Genomic DNA, 23,316 nt, shown 5'->3' with positions numbered 1-23,316 from the left:
AATATCCCCTTATAATAAAATATTATATGATCCAAACGGCCCATAAAGGGTAAAATTGTAACAAAAATAAGATTACCAAGTAATCTTAAAATACCTAAGAAAGTTGAGATTCTCATATTACCTTTTATATTATTAACAATAATAACTATAGGGGCGTTTGGATCATATAATGTTTTATTAGAAGGGGATATTATATTAACGGGAAGAAATATCACCTTGAAGATTGCTGGGAATGTTTAGAAAATGTGTTTGGTTGGTTTGAATAAATTAGTGAATAATATGTTTGGTTGGGAGAATAAATGGTTGGGTATGTTATATAGATGACTAAATTGCCCTCCTTTTTAAATATTAATATAATGGTATTTTTTATTATTAATTTTTGAATAATTTCTTTTAACCCCTTACTTTTCAGATTTAGCAAAAACACCCTAGTAACCAAAAACGTTTTAAACTTAACAAAAGCACCCCCACCCATCCCAAGCCACTACCGGTAGTCAGCCACCATCGCCGACGTCCGTCGGCAGTGCCATAGATCTGGCCTTTTTCGACTATGGATCTGTGATCCATAGCTGAAAAAGGCCTCATCGGCGCATGACTAGCCATATCCGACTGGTTGTACGCCATTATGGTGACTTTCGGCAGCTGTCAACGACAGTTGGCGGTGGTGGCCAGTTCTAGGTACAACAGCAATTCGTGATATTTCTGTAAATAATGACAATAACAAAGACAATATCGTTTGGAAAATTCAAAAAATGAGGCCAAAAGGGTTTGTATAAGTGAATTTGGTGTTTTGTAAATCTTAACAAATATAAAGCTAATTTGGATCAAATGCTCAATTGTTTAGGGGAAACATGGGACACAAAATTAAATTACTTGGGGTAAGTTTTAATAACAACACCCCTCCCCCCCCCCCCCCCCCCCCCCCCCAAAACACACCACAAAAGTATTAATATGCACAACTTACCCCCCAAATGCCACTATTTGAAATATTTTATTCTCGGAATAATTTTTTACAAATCAACCAAACATCGTCATCTACTCAATTTAAAAAATATTACCCTAGTTATCTAATATTACCCCCATCCAAACGGGCCCTATTAGTTTTAGAAGATTATTAGAATCTTATATTACTTGACAACCAAACGTGGTAATCAAGTAATATCAAGTAATATAAGATGACATTACCTTAATAATCCCCTATTACCCCTAACCAAACACACCCTAAGGAAAAAAAAAAATGTTTATGTGAAAGAAATAAAAAAATAAAAAATATGTATTCTAAATAAGGATGAAAATCCTGGACTCGAGCTGAGCTAACTTGGGCTAGTCCTAGGTTATTATAATTCATATTTGAGTAAATGACATGTTCCCACCCAAGGTTCAGTGAAATCCTAGGTTGGTACGCTTGGTTTCATAAATTCCAGATTCCCACCCTTAAATGGACATTGTTAGTGACGATATAGGGGTAGATGGTTCTTTTACCAAATTACCCTTGGACCTTCTCCTCCTTTATCTCCCCTTCTCTTCTTCATAGCCCATTCCAAACCCACCCCATCCCAAACCACCACCACAGCCGGCCAAACTACCCCATCCCAAACCACCACCACAACCGACCCTTTTTCTTTCCTAATACCAGTTGGCCAAACCACTACCACAATCGACCCTTCTTATTTCCCAACACCAGCCAACCAAACCACCACCACCATAGTCGACCCTTCTTCTTTCCTAATACTAGCCGGCCAAACCACCACCACATTCGACCCTTCTTCTTTCCCAACACAATCACCGCAACACACAACAATCAAATTAAAACATCAAACATCAAATAAAATACAAAACAAAAAACTAAATCAAAAATCAATTCCACAACCCAATCAAACTCCCATTTCAACTGATTTTGGAAAACCCAAAGTTAAGTGGCGGCGGTGAATGGCGGGCAATCATGGTCGAGAAGATTGGGGATTTTGAAGGGGAGATGCTTGTGAGTGCAAGGGTGGTGTCGTTTGGGGTTGAGGCTACCAGAATCAACTAGAATTCGGTGGTGGGGATGACTAGTTTCAGTTGAGGTAAGGTTGGGGTTTTGGTGTGGGAGGTTAAGGGTGGTAGATGCTGGTGGTTTTGGGTGAAAAAAAGCCGGAAAAGTGGCAAAAAGGCTGACGGTTGGACTGATTTCAAAATATGACCAAGGGGTGATTTGCAGGATCTGCGTGGTGGGGGATAGAGGGGTTTCGGTGGGGTGGGGTTGGGAGATCGGATGGTGCTGGTGGGGCGTCAAGACATTGCTGTAATCAAATGGGTGGGCTTGAAACGATAGTCGTTTTGAGATGAGGGAAAAAGAAGAAGATGGGAGGAGGAGGCAGAGATGAAGAAGAAATGGGAACGAAAGAGAGAAAAAGACCATTTTAGCTTTTAACGGTTAAAATAAAGGAAACGATGTCTATTTAAGAGTAGGAATCTAGAATTTATGAAACCAGATGTACCAATCGACGGTTTCACTAAAGCTTGTGTGAGAACATGTCGTTTACTCTTCATATTTTTTGAGATTAGTTTCTATGGTTGTTTTGCAAGTCACCATAAGTTCTCCTATTTATGATGTCACCTGCCACTATGAAAAACGGGAGGGTAGCCCCCATTCCGTTAGTGAAACTGCTCAATTATGAAATATCAATTTTACCCTAATTTTGATTAGATAATTTTCAAATTTCTTTTTTCTAAATTTTTCTTATCTAAGTCACTTATTGACATGGGGATAATATTATATGGTTCAAATTTATATATAATGTTTATAAGATTGTAAATTTCCTGTCAAAATACAAACTTGAGACATTAATTATCATATATTATTTGGCTTGCGAGTGCAAATACACATTCACTTGTTTTACTGAAAGTCTGAAACTAGACTACTAGAGGGAGAGGCGGGTTCAAGCGTTGAACACATAAATATTAAATACAATAACATAATAGCCCAAGCCCTTAAAATTAAAAATTAAAAAATAAAAGAGTATAGTTTGAGTAAGTGAAAGCACGGAGATATGGAGGAGGGTGCGTCGCTGCCATCAGGTCCCGACGGCAAGAAGCGTCGTGTCAGCTACTTCTATGAACCTACGATCGGCGACTATTACTACGGCCAGGGCCACCCAATGAAGCCACACAGAATTCGCATGGCCCACAATCTCATCGTCCACTACGCTCTCCACCGTCGGATGGAGGTCAACCGTCCTTTCCCTGCCGGACCCTCTGACATCCGCAGATTCCACAGTGACGAATATGTTGAATTCTTGGCCTCCGTCTCACCCGAATCTTCCGGTGACCCGTCGTTTTCGAGACACTTGAAACGGTTCAATGTTGGAGAAGATTGTCCCGTGTTTGATGGCCTTTTTGGGTTCTGCCAGGCCTCTTCGGGCGGCTCCATTGGAGCTGCTGTCAAGTTGAATAGAGGTGATGCTGATATTGCTTTGAATTGGGCCGGTGGCCTTCATCATGCTAAGAAGAGTGAAGCCTCTGGGTTTTGTTATGTTAATGATATTGTTCTTGGCATTCTCGAGATGCTTAAGGTTCACAAGGTAGTGTTTTTCTTTCTTTCTTTTGGGTTTTGTTTTGTTTAAGTTTGCTGTCAGTTTAGTTTTTATTTAATGTTGTATTTGTTAGTTTGTCTTGAGGAGTTGGTAAAATCATAGGCCACTTATGATTTGTTTTTTTTTTTTTTTCTGGCTTCCGGAATGATATAAATTTCTGCTTTGATTGTTGTGTTATGTTTGTTATGATTGTTGCTTGATTGTGTAGTTCAGATGATTGAAGCTGCTTTGTTTCCTCAAAAAATTAACAAAAAGATGCCTTTTCTTATTTACTGGTAGATTTGTTGTTAGTTTGGGTTTCATTCAAAACAAATTGTTTATTTACTGATAATATTTTACTCAACATAAAAGAATTGATGAGACGAAAGACACTGTTTGCTGCTGATATTTTGCTTACAAATGCTCATAATTTTTTTTTTTCTTTTTCAATGAATTTTCTGGCCTCCAATTCTCTCTATCAAAAAAAATTAAATTCTGGAGGATAGCTGAAATAGCAGTTGTCGATTAATATGATATTTACTTTAGTTTTTGCTCAGATTTATGTGTAGATTCGAATACTTAATATTACATCACATCTTGTTGACTGATTGCATTATTTTATATCTTATTGTAGAAATTCGTTATTAGAACTTGCCACCATCCTTTGTGGTCTAGATTAGGGTTGTAATAGGATCAGCAGAACATTCTTATCTTACATATTAGAAAAGATTTTACAATGTGTTTATTAAACCTTTGTTTTTCCTTTTCTGTGTTTTTCATGGAGTTACTGTATATTTTTCTGAAGACTCTGTTTCAATGGCATTGGGCAGCGTGTGTTATATGTTGATATTGATGTTCACCATGGAGACGGAGTTGAGGAGGCATTTTACACCACTGACAGAGTGATGACAGTTTCTTTCCATAAATTTGGGGATTTCTTTCCTGGGACTGGGCATATCAAGGATGTTGGGGCGGGGCAAGGTAAAAATTATGCCCTGAATGTCCCACTGAATGATGGCTTGGATGATGAAAGTTTCCGTGGTCTGTTTCGGCCTATCATCCAAAAGGTCATGGAAGTGTATCAACCTGATGCAGTTGTTCTTCAGTGTGGGGCAGATTCACTGTCTGGTGATAGGTTGGGCTGCTTTAACTTGTCAGTAAAAGGCCATGCTGATTGCCTTCACTTCCTTAGATCCTTCAATGTTCCTCTGATGGTCTTGGGTGGAGGAGGATATACTATCCGGAATGTTGCTCGATGTTGGTGCTATGAGGTCTTCCCTTTACCTTTTTATAGAGATTCTTAAAAAAATTGATGTTGACAAATAAGGAATGTTGTCCTTATGAATTTTTTCAGTCTCTTTGTTGCAGACAGCAGTTGCAGTTGGTGTTGAACCTGATAATAAATTGCCTTACAATGAATATTATGAGTATTTTGGACCAGATTACACTCTTCACGTTGAACCGTGCAACATGGAGAACCTAAACACAGCCAAAGACATGGAGAGAATAAGGTGATTTTGTGCGTTTTATTACTTTCTAGTTTTTATATTAAATTTTCGATTAGCTCTGATACTGCACTTTCCTAATTATTGTCATGTACACTGAATTATTGGTACTGTTACTCGGTCAGTGTTAAGGTGGGGGTGTATGATACATTATGCATGTACGTCTTTTTAGCTAATATTAATTCGGCAGCCATGCCAGCTAGCTGAAAGTTTTAGTTTGTTGTTTGAGGGCTATCGTTCAAGCACTCTACCGTCATTTTTTCAACTCCATGGAGGGATTTTGTTATTTGTGGTTCTCAAGTCCCGGTGGAACTAGGCTAACTCATCTTCTATTTCTTCAAATCAGTGTACTAAATGCATTGTATTGGAAAATGGAACCAAGGAGCCTCCCTTTTGTTATCTTATGTCCTTGGTTTTATGCATTTACCTTGACAATTGTAGTTTATAGTTACAGTAGAATCTTTCTATAATAATACTCTATATGGGAATAACCTCTATTTAGTCATAAAAAAATTTGGTCCCAATTTGAGCCTGTTATAAATAAGAATAAATTTCACATTGTAATAAGTTATAATTTTTCTAGATCCTGTCTTAAGGAACTTGCCTCTACATAGCAATAATTATATGTATATTGTAAAAAATATATGTTATGTTATATTAAAGGTTTAAGATGAAATAAATTATTTATCTAAAGTTGTTTGGGACAATGATTTATGTTTTAGAGTTGTTACCACATCTTTTATCGTGCGGGTACGTAATAAGTCACCAGTACGGACACTTTCTTGTTGAAGCCAAAATATTTCTAGATCTCAAGCATGTTTAGAGCTTCTTGGCTCAAAATTTTTGGTATTTCTGTATTATTATCCTCAGGATTATCTCCTTTCTCTTCTTGTTTAATTCCAGTAATGATTTCTTCTTTAGTAATTAAAGCATACACAACTTGTTGCTCATTTGGATGATTGAGGAAGACATTAATATTCATTTAATTAGTGTAGTGAAGTTGTCGAATCTGATCATACAATTTTACAATGACTCTTTGATATCCATTTTCGTACTATCTAATGTTACTAAAACAATGAATTAAAATCCTAATACTACTAAAATATGAAGTATAAAATAATAAATCAGAACAATAATTTTTTAATGAAAACAATAATTTTTGTAGCTAAACCTCTATTAAATTATAACCTCCTCATAATAATAAATTTAGTTGGTCCCAACATTATGACTATAAAAAAGTTCTACTGTATTTGCTTTTGGCTTCAAATGCTCTATATTTCTTTCGCCTTTGTGCAACATGCAATTTAATCATTTGCATTGGTTGCTCAATCTGCCCCAATCATATGCTCACTTGCATGGCTCATTTTTGTTTTAAAGTTTCTGACAAAGACATTTTCTTCCAGGGCCACACTACTTGAGCAACTTTCTAGGTTATCTCATGCTCCCAGTGTACCTTTTCAGACAACACCACCCATTACAGAAGTTCCAGAAGAGGTTGATTGCCAGTGTCTAATTTTTCATATACTTCCCTTAGACATTGTCTCTTGGCCATATCTACTTTAATTTTGACAGAATGAGATTTATTTTTTTGATGTCAGCCCGAAGAGGACATGGAGCAAAGACCAAAACCTCGCATTTGGAGTGGTGAGGATTATGCGTCGGATCATGAGGAGGATGAGAAGCCTCCACAAAAAATGGTAAAAGTTGAGATGAGGTAAGTCATAAGATTTCTTAACGGTATATACACAAAATGGTCTTGTCTTCTCTCTTAAAATTTATCACCATTTTTGAAGGGGATGACAGTTTAGTTATGGTCTGATGAGTTCTTGGGACCTGTGTGCTGAGGGTAAGATACGGAGAAATTAATGGATTGGGAAATAGTCTTGCTAATAAATTTGTTAATTTTGATTTGAGTCTGCACTCATTAAAATTGTATCTCCCTTTTTTCTAATAATTTGATTATTTGAGAATTGTATAGACAAAACTCTTAAGTTATGCTCATTAGCATAATAAAATAAGTTCTTTGTTTTTTCTTTTGACAGGGATGGTCCGGATGACATGGAAGAAGATAAATCGGGACATCATCCATCATGTTGACATCAGTGTAACAATGTGGCATCTAATCTCCAGTATTTCTGTATCATGTAGACATGAGATCTATCATCATCTCAGAGCTATTTACAGTAGATTTTTCAAGGAGGCATATTGTTAGATTCTTTTGATGGAGGCATTAGAGTAGGAAATACAGACAAGATTAAGGCATTTGTTGCCCGTCTGTTTTGAATTTAAGATGTGTTAAAATTAATCTTACATTCAGTATTCAAACATAGTATCAATGTATGATACATACACTGTGCAGGAAAACATACATGGTGATGTTATGATCTGGAATTGAATTTTGTTTTATATCTATTTTGTTAATGGCTCTTTCTACAACAATACATCACTCTTCATGATACCTGTATCTTTATCAGCTTCGTTGTTTGAACTTATCTTAATTTATCCTTGTATCTATTTATCGTAACACAATTTCATCATTTGCAAATGCCTCCAATTTTAAGAGTCGAATAATTCCCATTAAGAACATTTGAACGTAAAAATTATTCTCGACTGCCGTCACTGGATATTATGGGCCGCCAAATGTTCTAATCCCGTGCGCCGAAGTTAGCGTTAGTTCCCCACCCGCCACCGTATAAATTTACATGTCCTTCACCAAACTACCCTGATTGAAGAGAAACAAAGTGAAACATAATGTCAATAGGGCTTTCAACTCACCAAATTAGACCATTTATTTCTAATCCACTTAAAATCTCCCGCCATTCTCTCCACCACACCCCACCGAAACAACTCCGCCTCCGCCCATCGCCACTCAAATCCCAACCCTCTCACCAGACCAAGACTCAAGACGATGGCGTTCCCGCCGATGACGTCAAAATAATAGCCAAATTCAGGTCAAGACACAATTATATCCGTGTTCTAGAAGTTTCCAGAAAAACCGACCACCCTTTTGCAGGCTCTAGACTTCTCCTTCTTGACGGCCCTGGGAACATCCAGAGCGTTTCCTTTCTCTTCAAGTCACTCACCAACACGTACTTTGATGTTTTTGCCACTTTACCTCCCATCCTCCCACCTGGACCAATAGGTATTTTGGGTTTCGGGGCGGGCTCCGCGGCCCGTTTGATATTAGAATTGTATCCAGAAGTTGTTATTCATGGGTGGGAGCTTGACCCATCTGTGATAAAAGTAGCAAAAGAGTTCTTTGGACTTGTAAAACTGGAAAAAAAATACCCAGGTAGACTTTTCATTTATGTAGGCAATGCGTTGAATGCTAGTATTCGAGAAGGGTTTTCTGGGATTTTAGTTGATTTGTTTAGTAAAGGTAGTTTGTTACCGGAACTCGAGGATCCCAACACGTGGGAGAAGCTGAGGAAATGTTTGAGAAAAGGTGGGAGGGTTATGGTTAATGTTGGAGGTAGTTGTGTGGAGGCAGAGGATTCAAGAAGAGATGGGAAGGTTGTTATGGAGGATACTTTGAAGGCAATGCAAAGAGTTTTTGGTGAAAATCTTTTTGTTCTGCATCTTGGAAATAGGAAGGATGATAGCTCAATTGCGCTTACCGGTGAATTGCCTGATCTTGTTGCATGGAAAAAGGCACTACCGCACTCTTTGAAGTACTATGTTGATATGTGGATCCCATTTAGCGAATAGTATGGTATGTTCGGGTTTTTTTATGGGTTCATTGGTGTTTGTATGTCTAAATGAAATGGTGGAAGTTGGTGATATATTATTGCGCATCTTCGATTCGTGTTTATGTCTATATGAATCCACATTTGATATTTGATTGTTCATCTCTTCTCTATTATATACCTGACATATGATACCTTATAATGTTTTATCCTTTACATATTTTACTGTGGGAACATAATGGATTAGATTCATTAGAACGGTGTTTTAGCTTGCTTTTCCATTGTGGATACATGGGTACAACTTAAGTTGATGTAGCAATATAATCATCCACCTCGACTGATAACTATGGCTTCCATGATTCTTTATAGCTTCCTTTTTGTCAACTGATATCTATCCATAGTCCATTGAGTGCACTTTGTAACTGATGAATCCTGTGAATGCCGTTTTCTTAGCCATTTTCTAAAAGATGAAACTTCAACTCAGACAAGCGACCCACTTTTAGCTCATTTGTGTGAAGTTGAACCATTAGAAGCACCATAAACACACGTGGGAAATCTGGTAACTTAGTTCTGGGTGGTCCAAATTAGTTTTTAACAGGTTGAATTTAAAGTGGATTCTGTTTATGATTTTGCTCTTATGCCGGTTATCAAAACTGGGCCTTGCTGATGAGAAATCTCAGCGATTCTAGTTATCCTTTTTGTAATGTGAAGCTCGTGTAAATGCCACATGTGTGTACTTGCGAGAAAGAAGTACCACGTTATCTGGGTGTTAAGGTTCTATCCTTGGACTTCTTTAAATGCATTTTGGACGGATGTGTTTAACAGTGACCCTCAATTTAAGGAAGAACTGCTGGCTGCGTCATCCCACTTCGTGCTCAAGAGGATTTGAGTTGGTAAGCTGGTTTATTGGTAGTAGTAAACTCGTTATCATAAGCTAAAAAAATTCATCAAGTTGCCTTTTGGTAGCTTCTTAGAATAGTCATCTTCATCACTTATAGTTCCAGCTGTACAAATTAATATTCAAATGGCATATTGGATGTTGATTGCGTAGCTAAGAATTTCATAAGCTTGAGTATTAAACTGTGGAATTTACTGACGGTGACTCCTATTTTTAGTTTGGTTCTCTTTTGTCCTTCATTTGCAACCTAATCTTTCTGTAGTCCATGAGTCACTAGCCCTCGTCTGAGTCGTTCACAAACCAATGAGCTAAAGAGGGCGCCCTCTTTCTGACTTTTGTAAGTCTTCGAGAGATCTGTACATATATTTGATTATAAAACTAGGAGTTGAAACCTCAAAATCCAGGTAAACTGTTGAAAATTTGTACCTAAGCACATGTTATAATGGTTTTATTAATAGTCTATCCAAACCTAACTAAAATTGTTTATCTACAAAACAAATAGATTAAGACAAGTTGGCTTAACATTAGAGTAAAATCTTTAAATCCTGCAGTTTCCTGCTTCTTTGAAGTGTTTTGTGTTCATAATAAAGGTTAACTGACGGTCTGCTACTGCTACGTATCTCCTTCCCTCCCATGATGAGTGGTTTTCAGGCTAAGTTGGCAGCAGCAATCCTGGTGGTATTTCTGGTGGTGAATACTAGTGCATTACTGCTAAATGGTATTCTTCTAATTCTTATTCTGAAAATCCATTTGCTCCACAGACTTTGATAATCTGATGTTATGGTGTTCATGTTGTTTTACTATATATTATTTTTGCAATTATATAATTGCATGTTATGTGGTCTTTTAAAGTCTAATCTACCATTGATTTCTCTCTTGCTATGCCCGAAAGGTTGTGAGAAGAGCTTGTCCTGTCATGGAATCATCTCAAGGAAGACATTTCCAGGAAAAGAAGGTAGCTTAGGAAGTGAAAATGTGGGATTTCTGTGGACAAAGAAAGTGGGCTTTCGGGAATTGAGAGCCATCATCCGACAGTCTCCACCTCCTCCTGCTATAGGCAGACGATCGGCATTTAATTCACGTGCACCTCCTCCACAAACATTGTAGTGCTTTCCTATTCATGCTGATTCCAGCAGTGTTCAATAATTCAACTCGGTAGTTGCAACAAAGAAATTAGTGTAATAACAGGATGTTTAGCTTATGGACATGCTCATCTTTTGATCGTATTTGAATCATGTCTCTACTGGTGTGTAAAGTAATATTTCTTATTCATAACTCCAATGGGTTGACCTGACAATCAAGAAGGTTTACTCCCTTTATTGACTTCTTGGGTTCAAATTACATTGGGGTTATCTATCACATTTGTGTCTTATCCTGAAACATTAGATTGGTAGAGTGTTCAATAGGCCCCCACAATAGATCCTCTGAGATTAGTTGAGATATGCGTAAGTTGGTTCGGATACTCTGATCATTGGAACAAATATTTCTTATTCATCTCTTTTTAATGGGTTTTGGATCATCACAAATTGTCTTATCCACCTCATTTGATGGGGATTGGATTTGTTTTTTTTTTAACTATTTTAATTTCAATCTAAATATGAGACTTATAAACCTTATGTTGATACAAGATTTTGCATCAATTAGAGCGATCCGATTGACCTTGACGGAATCAAAATGGATGTGTGCGTGATTACAGATAATCAACAATGTAATGAATTAAGAATAGTAAAGTAGATGACAAAAAAAGTTTTTAAAGTGGTTACACGAATTACACTCTTGAGCTTACGTCCACTGTCTTTGTATTTGTTGTGAGAGCTTACAATAATGATTCTAGAGCAATTTGTTAACCATTTTCTCATCGTTGGAGGGGGTTTATATACAGATTTTGCACAAAGGAAAGAGCGAATATAAAAGAATTACAATTAAGATTGAAATGCGACTTCGATATTCTCGCGATTAAGCGCTAAGATTGCTGTCGATATGATCCCTTCCAAGATATTTGGGATTTGAAGTTATCTGTGAGCTAGTAGAACAACTGTCGAGATTGGTCACGACTAGCTTATGCTGGGGTCGAGCTACACCTCAACGAGCTTATGCTGGGTCGAACAATCGATTGAGTCGAACTGATTCTGAATCGGACTATAGCCTTGTTGACCTTTGACTTCTTCAAGCTTGATGGAAAAATCACACACAACATCTGCCCCCTAATGTTCGGTGCTCATTTCGAGCTTTGAAGACTATTGCTCGATTTAATTTCAAGCCTAGACTTCGTCGATTGTGCGTTGAATGCAGATTTGATTGGGCTTCCTAAGTTGGACTCATCTCTGGTCGACGTCTCTACACTTGGCGTTTCTTCTGCTATGATATTCTTGACAAACTTGGAATTTGAAATGAAGGGCATATGTGTAATTTCTATGCGGTTATGGCGCATTAAATGTAGCAGCCTTTGGCAGTTACTTTTCGTCATGCATAAGGCAATGTAATCCTTTACATATTTTACTGTGGGAACATAATGGATTAGATTCATTAGAACGGTGTTTTAGCTTGCTTTTCCATTGTGGATACATGGGTACAACTTAAGTTGATGTAGCCATATAATCCTCCACCTCAACTGATAACTATGCCTTCCATGATTCTTTATAACTTCCTTTTTGTCAACTGATATCTATCCATAGTCCATTGAGTGCACTTTGTAACTGATGAATCCTGTGAATGCCGTTTTCTTAGCCATTTTCTAAAAGATGAAACTTCAACTCAGACAAGCGACCCACTTTTAGCTCATTTGTGTGAAGTTGAACCATTAGAAGCACCACAAACACACGTGGGAAATCTGGTAACTTAGTTCTGGGTGGTCCAAATTAGTTTTTAACAGGTTGAATTTAAAGTGGATTCTGTTTATGATTTTGCTCTTATGCCGGTTATCAAAACTGGGCCTTGCTGATGAGAAATCTCAGCGATTCTAGTTATCCTTTTTGTAATGTGAAGCTCGTGTAAATGCCACATGTGTGTACTTGCGAGAAAGAAGTACCACGTTATCTGGGTGTTAAGGTTCTATCCTTGGACTTCTTTAAATGCATTTTGGACGGATGTGTTTAACAGTGACCCTCAATTTAAGGAAGAACTGCTGGCTGCGTCATCCCACTTCGTGCTCAAGAGGATTTGAGTTGGTAAGCTGGTTTATTGGTAGTAGTAAACTCGTTATCATAAGCTAAAAAAATTCATCAAGTTGCCTTTTGGTAGCTTCTTAGAATAGTCATCTTCATCACTTATAGTTCCAGCTGTACAAATTAATATTCAAATGGCATATTGGATGTTGATTGCGTAGCTAAGAATTTCATAAGCTTGAGTATTAAACTGTGGAATTTACTGACGGTGACTCCTATTTTTAGTTTGGTTCTCTTTTGTCCTTCATTTGCAACCTAATCTTTCTGTAGTCCATGAGTCACTAGCCCTCGTCTGAGTCGTTCACAAACCAATGAGCTAAAGAGGGCGCCCTCTTTCTGACTTTTGTAAGTCTTCGAGAGATCTGTACATATATTTGATTATAAAACTAGGAGTTGAAACCTCAAAATCCAGGTAAACTGTTGAAAATTTGTACCTAAGCACATGTTATAATGGTTTTATTAATAGTCTATCCAAACCTAACTAAAATTGTTTATCTACAAAACAAATAGATTAAGACAAGTTGGCTTAACATTAGAGTAAAATCTTTAAATCCTGCAGTTTCCTGCTTCTTTGAAGTGTTTTGTGTTCATAATAAAGGTTAACTGACGGTCTGCTACTGCTACGTATCTCCTTCCCTCCCATGATGAGTGGTTTTCAGGCTAAGTTGGCAGCAGCAATCCTGGTGGTATTTCTGGTGGTGAATACTAGTGCATTACTGCTAAATGGTATTCTTCTAATTCTTATTCTGAAAATCCATTTGCTCCACAGACTTTGATAATCTGATGTTATGGTGTTCATGTTGTTTTACTATATATTATTTTTGCAATTATATAATTGCATGTTATGTGGTCTTTTAAAGTCTAATCTACCATTGATTTCTCTCTTGCTATGCCCGAAAGGTTGTGAGAAGAGCTTGTCCTGTCATGGAATCATCTCAAGGAAGACATTTCCAGGAAAAGAAGGTAGCTTAGGAAGTGAAAATGTGGGATTTCTGTGGACAAAGAAAGTGGGCTTTCGGGAATTGAGAGCCATCATCCGACAGTCTCCACCTCCTCCTGCTATAGGCAGACGATCGGCATTTAATTCACGTGCACCTCCTCCACAAACATTGTAGTGCTTTCCTATTCATGCTGATTCCAGCAGTGTTCAATAATTCAACTCGGTAGTTGCAACAAAGAAATTAGTGTAATAACAGGATGTTTAGCTTATGGACATGCTCATCTTTTGATCGTATTTGAATCATGTCTCTACTGGTGTGTAAAGTAATATTTCTTATTCATAACTCCAATGGGTTGACCTGACAATCAAGAAGGTTTACTCCCTTTATTGACTTCTTGGGTTCAAATTACATTGGGGTTATCTATCACATTTGTGTCTTATCCTGAAACATTAGATTGGTAGAGTGTTCAATAGGCCCCCACAATAGATCCTCTGAGATTAGTTGAGATATGCGTAAGTTGGTTCGGATACTCTGATCATTGGAACAAATATTTCTTATTCATCTCTTTTTAATGGGTTTTGGATCATCACAAATTGTCTTATCCACCTCATTTGATGGGGATTGGATTTGTTTTTTTTTTAACTATTTTAATTTCAATCTAAATATGAGACTTATAAACCTTATGTTGATACAAGATTTTGCATCAATTAGAGCGATCCGATTGACCTTGACGGAATCAAAATGGATGTGTGCGTGATTACAGATAATCAACAATGTAATGAATTAAGAATAGTAAAGTAGATGACAAAAAAAGTTTTTAAAGTGGTTACACGAATTACACTCTTGAGCTTACGTCCACTGTCTTTGTATTTGTTGTGAGAGCTTACAATAATGATTCTAGAGCAATTTGTTAACCATTTTCTCATCGTTGGAGGGGGTTTATATACAGATTTTGCACAAAGGAAAGAGCGAATATAAAAGAATTACAATTAAGATTGAAATGCGACTTCGATATTCTCGCGATTAAGCGCTAAGATTGCTGTCGATATGATCCCTTCCAAGATATTTGGGATTTGAAGTTATCTGTGAGCTAGTAGAACAACTGTCGAGATTGGTCACGACTAGCTTATGCTGGGGTCGAGCTACACCTCAACGAGCTTATGCTGGGTCGAACAATCGATTGAGTCGAACTGATTCTGAATCGGACTATAGCCTTGTTGACCTTTGACTTCTTCAAGCTTGATGGAAAAATCACACACAACATCTGCCCCCTAATGTTCGGTGCTCATTTCGAGCTTTGAAGACTATTGCTCGATTTAATTTCAAGCCTAGACTTCGTCGATTGTGCGTTGAATGCAGATTTGATTGGGCTTCCTAAGTTGGACTCATCTCTGGTCGACGTCTCTACACTTGGCGTTTCTTCTGCTATGATATTCTTGACAAACTTGGAATTTGAAATGAAGGGCATATGTGTAATTTTCACGTGGTCATGGCGCATTAAATGTAGCAGCCTTTGGCAGTTACTTTTCGTCATGCATAAGGCAATGTGTGGAGACAATTATGATTGTGGTAGTCTGACGGTTGATCGACCTTCGCGGATGATCGACATATGGCCACGTCTAATGGTCAAGATTGCTCGACGAATGGAGAGTTAAGATTCACTATAGGTCGACGGATACGATTGAATCTCATCCTTTCATCTCCCGTGCAAACCACTATAAAAGCGGGCAACTTTGTCATAAATCCTACACACTTTGCAAAAGTTTCCAGATTTCTTTGCTTACTCTGTTGTTGTTCTTCTGATTTCATGGTGCTTTTCTGGCGAGTTTCTTCCACCTTTTCGCTTCAGTAAGGTTTCTTTCTCTTCCTTTATTTATTTTTATGCTTTTTGCGGTTGAGGGTGGCCATTTTCGTGGCCACATTTAGCTTTTTTAGGGCTTGTTTGGGGTTTTTTGAGTGTGTTTCCGTCAGTTTTGGGTTTAAGAAGGGTTTACTATGGTGGCCGCCGGAATCCTGGTAGCTCACTTGTGTCTATTGTCCAACGCGAGAACCCTGAGTGCCTGAACTAAAAGCAAAGTATGGATAGGTCACCAAATTTTCGAGCTCTAACACTTGTTTGCTTCTGTTTCAGGTACCTAGAGGCAAGCTTTCATCATGTCTTCGTCGAGCAGCCATAGCAAGATTGCATGTTCGATTCCCCAGTGGGCTTATCAGTTCTGGGGGGCGTAGTCCTTGAAGTTTTTGAGGACCTCGTTGTGCGGAGCTTGGACCTCGATGAGGCGGGCTCTTTTGATCATGCTTCTGCAGAGGTTTCTCAGCTGAAGAAATCTCTAACCCATAAGCCTGGAAGGAACCACATTCCTCAATTGGGGCTAGGATCTTAAGCGCATAACTGAGATTTATGCGCCTCAACTTTCTTTGAGGGCTCTAGGAGGTTTCTCTTGGAAAAATCCCCACATCGGTTGTGTGGCGGTCTTTGATACCCTCCTAAGGTGTGGGATGTCCATTTCCCCTCATTTTTCATCGTTAGCGTTTTGAAACTATTTGACATTGCTCCCCTTCAATTGTCGGCGAACTCATATATAATTATTGTAGGCATGTACATAGCATACCAAATAGCTGAGATGGGCGAGCTATTTGTAGAAGAGCTCGTCCACTTGTATAGGTTAAAAAAGAGTTAGGACCAACATACTACCTCTGCAAGGCAAGGAAAGTACATTTTAACAGTTTGGTCGATGTCCCAAAGAAGATTCAGCATTAGGACTTTCAGGTTTTCTTTTATAAGGACAGGGAGACCAGCGATTTTGCTTCGGAACCTTACGCGTGCAAATAGTGTTTCCAAACTTGAATGTTGAACTAACCAAGTTCCTTTGCTCTACAGTAAATGTCGAGCATAATTTCCTTCCTGAAGTGAGCTTAGAGTGGTTTCAGTGTTTCAGCGATCTCTCCGATAGGGAGTACAACGTTACCGAGCTTATCATGCTTCCTCGGTTTAGAGCATATGGCTTTTGCATCGATGAAGTCAAATTCAACACCATTCTTGAGAAAGGTAAGTGTTTACTTGCTCGCTTTTTTTTTTTTTTTTTAGATCGCTGATTGTTTTCTTCTTCTTTTGCAGATATGTGGGCCGAAAAGCCAAAGGGCTTGAAGAAGAAGAGGGTGGCAACTAGGGCTGCCAAGAAGCCATCGGTTGCTCTGGCGAAAAAGCAGCTCGCTGATACTACCAGGACGGTTGGGCAAGGTGCCTTGTGCCTGGTCCTCAAGCGCAACGGTGGCAAGCTTGGGGAAGGCCCAAATGCCAAGAAGCCCACGACTGCCTTCAAGGCAGTTTGGGGAGAAGGGTTCCCCTGAGCTCTAAAAGGGCCCCGTGAAGAAAACCCCTGAGGCAACTAGAGGCTCAGGGAAGCAAAAAGTTTCCCAACAGCATGATGGCTCAGGCAAGAAGAAGGTGTCGGAGCAGTAAGAAGGCTTTGGCAAGAAGAAGTTGATCGTGCCACAAGGGGGCTCGAGAAAGCAGAAGATCACAGAGCAGCAAGGTGGCTCGGGCAAGGAGGTTGTAGGGTAAGCTGGTGGCCTTAAGAAATCTGTAGATAAGGACTTGGCCAAATAGAAGTCTGTTCCCATGAGTGAGGCCATCATTCTCGTGGGAAGTAAATCAAGCTCGCCTTAGTAGGGAGGCAAAAAGGCGACAAGGCAACTCAGGCCTTGCTCGATGCACTGATCAATGAGCTCCTCGAGCACATTGACATTAGGGCCTCAACGGTCAGGAATGTTGTCACCCTACGGACTTTCGCAGGTATTAGAGATTCATCTCCTCACCAGCAGCCTGCTTGGGCATGTAGCTACATGAGTCATGACCAAGGTATTGATAGTTTAACCCCTTTCCTTTTTTATATGCTTCTCCTTCTTCTTCGTTGACTCTCCTTTCTTTTCAGGCTTGCGTGGCAACCAAGCTTCTCTTCATTGAGAATCCTAGTTAGTAAATTTGCGTTTTATATGCAAATTATACACCCAACTGTATAATTCGCGTATAAAACGCAAATTCTCGTATTTTATAAGCACAACCCAATTATATGCCCCAACCGTATAATTTGCGTATAATTCCTGTATAATTCGGCTGTATTTAAAAAAAAAAATTGTTATTTAATGAGCCAAAACAACGTCGTTTTATGTGAAGTTTGGTCAAAATGATGTCGTTTTAGGCTTAGTCTCTTTTTTGGCGCCTTCTTCTCTTTTTTGGTACCTTCTTCCTCTCTTCTTCTTCAACTATTCTTCAACAAGTACCACTCTTCGTCTCTTCTTCTTCAACTTAATGACAAATAAAATTGTTTGTTTTGTTTAGTGATTGGTCCACTTCTACAATATTTGTAGTAATTAATTACGAATCAAATAATACAATTTTTATAAACTGAAATATTATAATTAAAAAATATATAAATCATACACCTATAAGGAAAAACAAAGGAGGATTAATTCAATGATCATACAAAGTGCTAAAATCAGGATTAATATTGCCATATTTTTCAAAACGTATTATTGACAATGTACTGTATTAAACCCATATATACCCGTACCATATTTTTCTCGTGTCCAAATTTTATGTCCGAATTTTTACAAACCTATTTTTCACCATTTACCGTATCATACCCGTACCATTTTTTTTCGTACCCGTATTTACTAACTAGGATGAGAGTTACCCCATATTGGAGGGTACTCATTTGGGGTGGCAGGAGGTAGAGAAGCTGAAGGAGGATGCCTTGGCTAGGGCCGACTTGGTAGAGAAGGAGAAGGACTTGAAGCAGGCCGAGCTTGATCGGCTCAAGAAAGAGGCCGAGGCCTTTGGGGTCAAGGAAAGAGACTTCCTTGACAAAATCAAGGAAAGCGAGACCGCTTGAGCAAAGACTAAAGCGAAAGTAGTCGAGACTGAGAAGAGTTTGGAACAACAGCGGGGTGCCAACAAGAAGTTGAATTCTGAGCTTACCACGGCTTAAAAGGTTGCCTCGGATTGGGAGGTCAATTATGAAAAGGCCTCGCTCGAGGTTACCAAAGAGTTGGAAGGTTGCAAAAGGGCCAAGGCTGAGGTTGAACAACTCAAGCTCGATATCGAGCAGCTATTGGCCATCAAAGAGGTGGAAGGTTGCAAAACGTCTATCTACTCTCCCGCCTATTGTTGTCAACCTTCCCCCAATTGCGCCTTGGATGGATGTCTCGGCTCTTGCCTCTGAAGAAGCTGCCAAGACTCTTACGGCCAATGATACTCCTGTGCCCGTTGGCGATGATCTCCCCAAGCCTACTACTTAGATTTTTTCTCTTTTTTTTTTTTTTGTTTTAGTACAATTAATGAAAAAATTATTTTGCCCATTTCTGTCGAGCAATTTTTAATTTCTACAAAGTCGTTTCGATCATCCTAATCAGACTTAACATAAAAAATCCGAATTTGCTCCAAGTTATGCGTAGCCTACTACTTGAGGAACTTTTCGAACATATGAGAAAATCTTATGTGTGATAACTTCGAGTTTAGACTAGTTTTCTGTCTCGAGTTTTGGTCACCGATTTATGATCGATTTTCTCTCGATGTGTTTTACTCTAATTTTTCTGAGTTTAACTTCGTCGATTTGGGGAATTTCTCCCTTCATGAGTTGAATTTTGATGAGGCTTACGAAGCTAAACTGTCTTTTTCGAACTCTCGACTTTGAGTCTCGGATGTGATCGCATAGGTCGCGATTTTGAAACAATAGATAATAAATGACGAACTAAATAACAATGAATACAAAGTGACGAAAAAAATAGAGTTCATAAATAATACCTCTTTTTTATTGAAAGAAATTTAGCCATAAATGACCTTACATTGAATATTGAAGAAAAACAAAACATGGTTGAAACCTGAGCTTCTTATTGGTAATATATTCGCAAATGTTATGTGTTCCATGCTCACAGTACAGTTTCACCATTGAGGTGTTCTAGGTGAAGAGTTCCTGGTGCGACATTTTCAGAGATCTTGAAAGGATCTTCCCATTCGGGCCCAAGTGCCCCCAAGTTTAGGTTTTGAGTACCCTCCTAGACGACCTTTTTGAGGACCAGGTCGCCCACTTTGAAGTCCTTGTTTTTGACCTTGGAGTTAAAGTATCATCTGGCTCGCTGTTGATAGGAGGCGAGCCTTAGCTGAGATTTGGCCTGATGTTCATCGATTAAGTCTAGCCTCAAGCGGAGAAGGTATTCATTTGTCTCTTCATTAAAGACTTCTCTCTGAAACAAACTAATCTCCACTTCAATTGGGACCATTGCTTCACACCAGTATGAAAGTGAGAACAGGGTTTCTACTGTCGAGCTTTTAGTTGTCGTCCTGTAAGACCATAAGGCCTTGGGCAATTCCTCAGCCCATCTTCCTTTAAGGGCATCGCGCTTCTTTTTTATGGTATGCTTGATTACTTTGTTCACAACCTCTACTTGGCTGTTGGCTTGAGGCCGATAAACAGCAGTGAATCTTTTCTTGATGCTGAGCCTTTCGCAAAAAGATCTGAAGTCCTCACAATCGAACTATTTCCCATTATCAGTTATTATCAGTTATTATAGTATGGGGAATTCAGAATTTATAAATGATGTTTTTGTAAACGAAATCCTTCAGTTTGTTTGACGTGATGTTAGCTAAAGGCTTGACTTCTACCCACTTGGTGAAGTAGTCCACTGCGACCACTGTGAACTTAACACCCCCTTTTTCTTGAGGTAAAGAGCCTATCAGATCAATTCCCCAGATCGCAAATGGCCAAGGGCTTGTCAAAATATTTAACTCGTGGGGTGGAGCTCGTGGAACATCTGCAAATCTCTGGCATTTGTCGCACCTACCACTACAAGAAGTATATTATATTGTGACAAAATTAATTTTGTCAAATGTTACTTTGTCACGAGTAATATAGTTATTATGACAAAATAAAGAAACATCATATTAAGTATGACAAAGAGAATATACAGTGACTAAAAAACATATTGTCATAATATTTTATCACAATAAAGAAACTCATAATAAATGTAGTGAAGAAAAACATTTTTATCATAATATTTCGTCACAAATTTTTGGCGAAAATTTTGGCGCCTAGGTAAATTGTTTGTTGTGACAAACATATTTTATCATAAAACATTTTAGTCACTACATTTAGTTATACATGCTATAACTACAAATTATTTTGTCACAAAAAGAATTTATTTATTATTAAAAAAATGGTCATAATATATGCTAAAATAGAGGTATTAATGACAAAATGTTTAAGTCAAAATTTAAGTGCCAAGATAAATTGTTTATTGTGACAAACATATTTGTCATAAAAAAATTTAGTCACTATATTTAATAATACATGCTATAATTACAAACTCATTTGTCTCAAAAGAATTATTTATTATTACAAAAAAAAAAAAATTGTCATTTATAAATTTTATTATGGAGGTATTAGCGACAAAATATTTGAGTTAGATTAAACGTGATATTTTGTGACAAAAAATTGCTAAAAAAACATATAATATGGTCTCCTTTAATTTTTATTTTTAAAAACTCGGAAAAGCCAAAAAATTGTAAAAAATACAAAATCATTAATAATTTTAGAAACGTAAATATTATGTACCATTTTTAGCTTTAATGATAAAAGAATACAAATCAAATTCAATTTGAATACAAATATTTACATTTTCGGCTTTAATGTTATAGACTTAATATTTGGATCACATGTTAAATATTAATTTTTGTATTACACGGTCACATCAAAGATGAAATTACAAAAATAAATCGATTCAACCATGGTTACAAAAAGGGAAAAAGGGAAAAATTGAATTGGGTGAAAAAGGGAAAAAGGAAATTTCCTTATGAACTCTCCTTTGATTCTCTTAATTTTCTTTGGTGTTACAACGAAAAAGGGAAAATTTGAATTGGGCAAAAAAGGAAAAAATTGAATTAGGTGAAGTGAGCTGCCTTTGATCTCTTCTATTTTTTGTAAAATTGAATTGGAAAAACCAAATCCTGAAAGAAGAAAAATAAAACCCAAGAAGGAGAAGAAGTAGGGAGAAGGGACAAACATATTCTAAAACGCAATTGTTTCCCTCACACTTTGGCTGTGAGTTTGTATTTTTAAATAGATAATATATATATAGAGTAAGGAAAAAAAAAAAAAGAGTAGTTTTGCTTAAGTGGTTAAAGGGAAGAGTTGATGGAAGAATGCATAGGTTTGAATCCCGCAATACCCATTTTTTTAAAAACTGGTTTTTTCTTTGGTCTTTTTTTTTTTTTTTTAATTTATTTCATTAATGTTTAGCAGCTCCACCAATGATCTTTGCACACAATTTACTCTTAACTTGGAAAAAGAAAAGAAACAAAAAAAAAAAAAAAAAAAAGGAACCCATTTTAGTATATTAGAATTATCCTAATCCAATAAAAAATACAATGATAATCCATAGTTTAGGCTTCTTATATAGACTTACAAGTTATCCTAATTCCTAATCCTAAGAGGATTCTATGGGCATATATCCTAATTTTGTAATGAGTAATATTCCTAATCATATGTAGCAATACTTAATCCTAATACTACTCCAACTTCTAATAATAACTCTAGACTAATAAAACTTGACTAAATTAATTAATATCAGAAAAAGACCCTGCAACCAATATTTGATTAATGAATAATATAATCTTTAGACCATGCAAGCGGTTGTCTCGTACTCTTTGAAACACTTTCATTCTTTTTTGTTGTCACGTACTAAAGTATACACAGTATATGATCATATGAAATTAGAAGATTGAGGTAAATTATATAATTCAAGCTAGTTTAGTTAATACTCTATTTAATTTAATGTGTCATTTCTAATCTACTGCAGCAAGGACTCGATTAAGTGATTAATTTAAACTTCTAATTTTATAGGGTGAACGAGAATATATATGCATGTAAATGATGAATATGTATTAGCTTGAAATTATAACAAAAAATCAATTACAATATTTACAATTATGACAAATAATAATATATATTTTATATATTAACGATAGACATTTTGTATTTTTTTTATAAGCATAAGTAATTGATTAATTAAACATATATAAAAACCTGAAAAAAGCTCAATTGAAAAGTTTGAGTCATTAAATCTATAAAAATTATGAAGGGTCCCATAATATATATTGTGTTGGATATGATGAATAATAATGTATATTTTGTATATTAAAGATAAACATTTTTATTTTTGTTAAAAATCAGTCTATTAAAAAAAAGAAAAAAATTAAGTTTTTTAAACAAAAGAAAAAAAATATAAAATAATAAATAATAAATAACCAATTTTAATAATTAAAAAAACTCAAATTTCAAATAAATAGAAAAAATTGCCCAGCCCCTTTTTATCTATTTTCCTCACCCCACCACCCCAAAAGCTTCACCCCTAATTTTCTATCATGCCTGTTGCTCACATTCTCTCATCCCCACCGACTTCCCTCCAACAGCCCCAAAATCTAACAACCTCCAATCGAAATCACTACAAACTCTAACAGGTGGCCACCTTCCCTAATTTATTTTCTTCTTTCTCTTCATTCTTGTTTTCC

The 23,316-nt window shown here is 37.1% G+C and overlaps 2 protein-coding genes and 1 long non-coding RNA gene across 5 annotated transcripts; all 3 read left to right on the top strand.

Moving 5' to 3' along the window:
• The first annotated feature begins 2,981 nt into the window (after positions 1 to 2,981).
• On the top strand, positions 2,982 to 7,235 carry LOC116142262 (histone deacetylase 6-like). The gene is made up of 6 exons (XM_031427705.1): positions 2,982 to 3,563; positions 4,385 to 4,825; positions 4,923 to 5,065; positions 6,463 to 6,553; positions 6,658 to 6,773; positions 7,102 to 7,235. Exons 1-6 carry the CDS (start codon positions 3,033 to 3,035, stop codon positions 7,154 to 7,156), a joined length of 1,377 nt encoding a protein of 458 aa, XP_031283565.1. The 5' UTR covers positions 2,982 to 3,032; the 3' UTR covers positions 7,157 to 7,235.
• A 400-nt stretch (positions 7,236 to 7,635) lies between these two features.
• On the top strand, positions 7,636 to 10,869 carry LOC116142283. Of its 3 annotated transcripts, none has more exons than XM_031427730.1 (3): positions 7,636 to 8,771; positions 10,295 to 10,361; positions 10,536 to 10,869. In XM_031427730.1, exon 1 carries the CDS (start codon positions 7,811 to 7,813, stop codon positions 8,765 to 8,767), a length of 957 nt encoding a protein of 318 aa, XP_031283590.1. In that variant the 5' UTR covers positions 7,636 to 7,810; the 3' UTR covers positions 8,768 to 8,771; positions 10,295 to 10,361; positions 10,536 to 10,869. The 3 variants fall into 3 exon arrangements, with proteins under 3 accessions (XP_031283590.1, XP_031283585.1, XP_031283581.1); XM_031427725.1 differs by having other exon boundaries at positions 10,234 to 10,361; XM_031427721.1 differs by having other exon boundaries at positions 10,195 to 10,361.
• A 2,055-nt stretch (positions 10,870 to 12,924) lies between these two features.
• On the top strand, positions 12,925 to 14,041 carry LOC116142200. Its single transcript, XR_004129967.1, has 2 exons — positions 12,925 to 13,533; positions 13,708 to 14,041. It is a non-coding gene; the product is annotated as an uncharacterized LOC116142200 (long non-coding RNA).
• Positions 14,042 to 23,316: the final 9,275 nt, after the last annotated feature.

The sequence above is a fragment of the Pistacia vera genome, unplaced genomic scaffold (genome assembly GCF_008641045.1).
Source record: "Pistacia vera cultivar Batoury unplaced genomic scaffold, PisVer_v2 Contig1126, whole genome shotgun sequence".
Classification (NCBI taxonomy): domain Eukaryota; kingdom Viridiplantae; phylum Streptophyta; class Magnoliopsida; order Sapindales; family Anacardiaceae; genus Pistacia; species Pistacia vera.
Note: the sequence above shows the minus strand (reverse complement) of the source record. Positions and strands in the feature narration are given on the sequence as shown.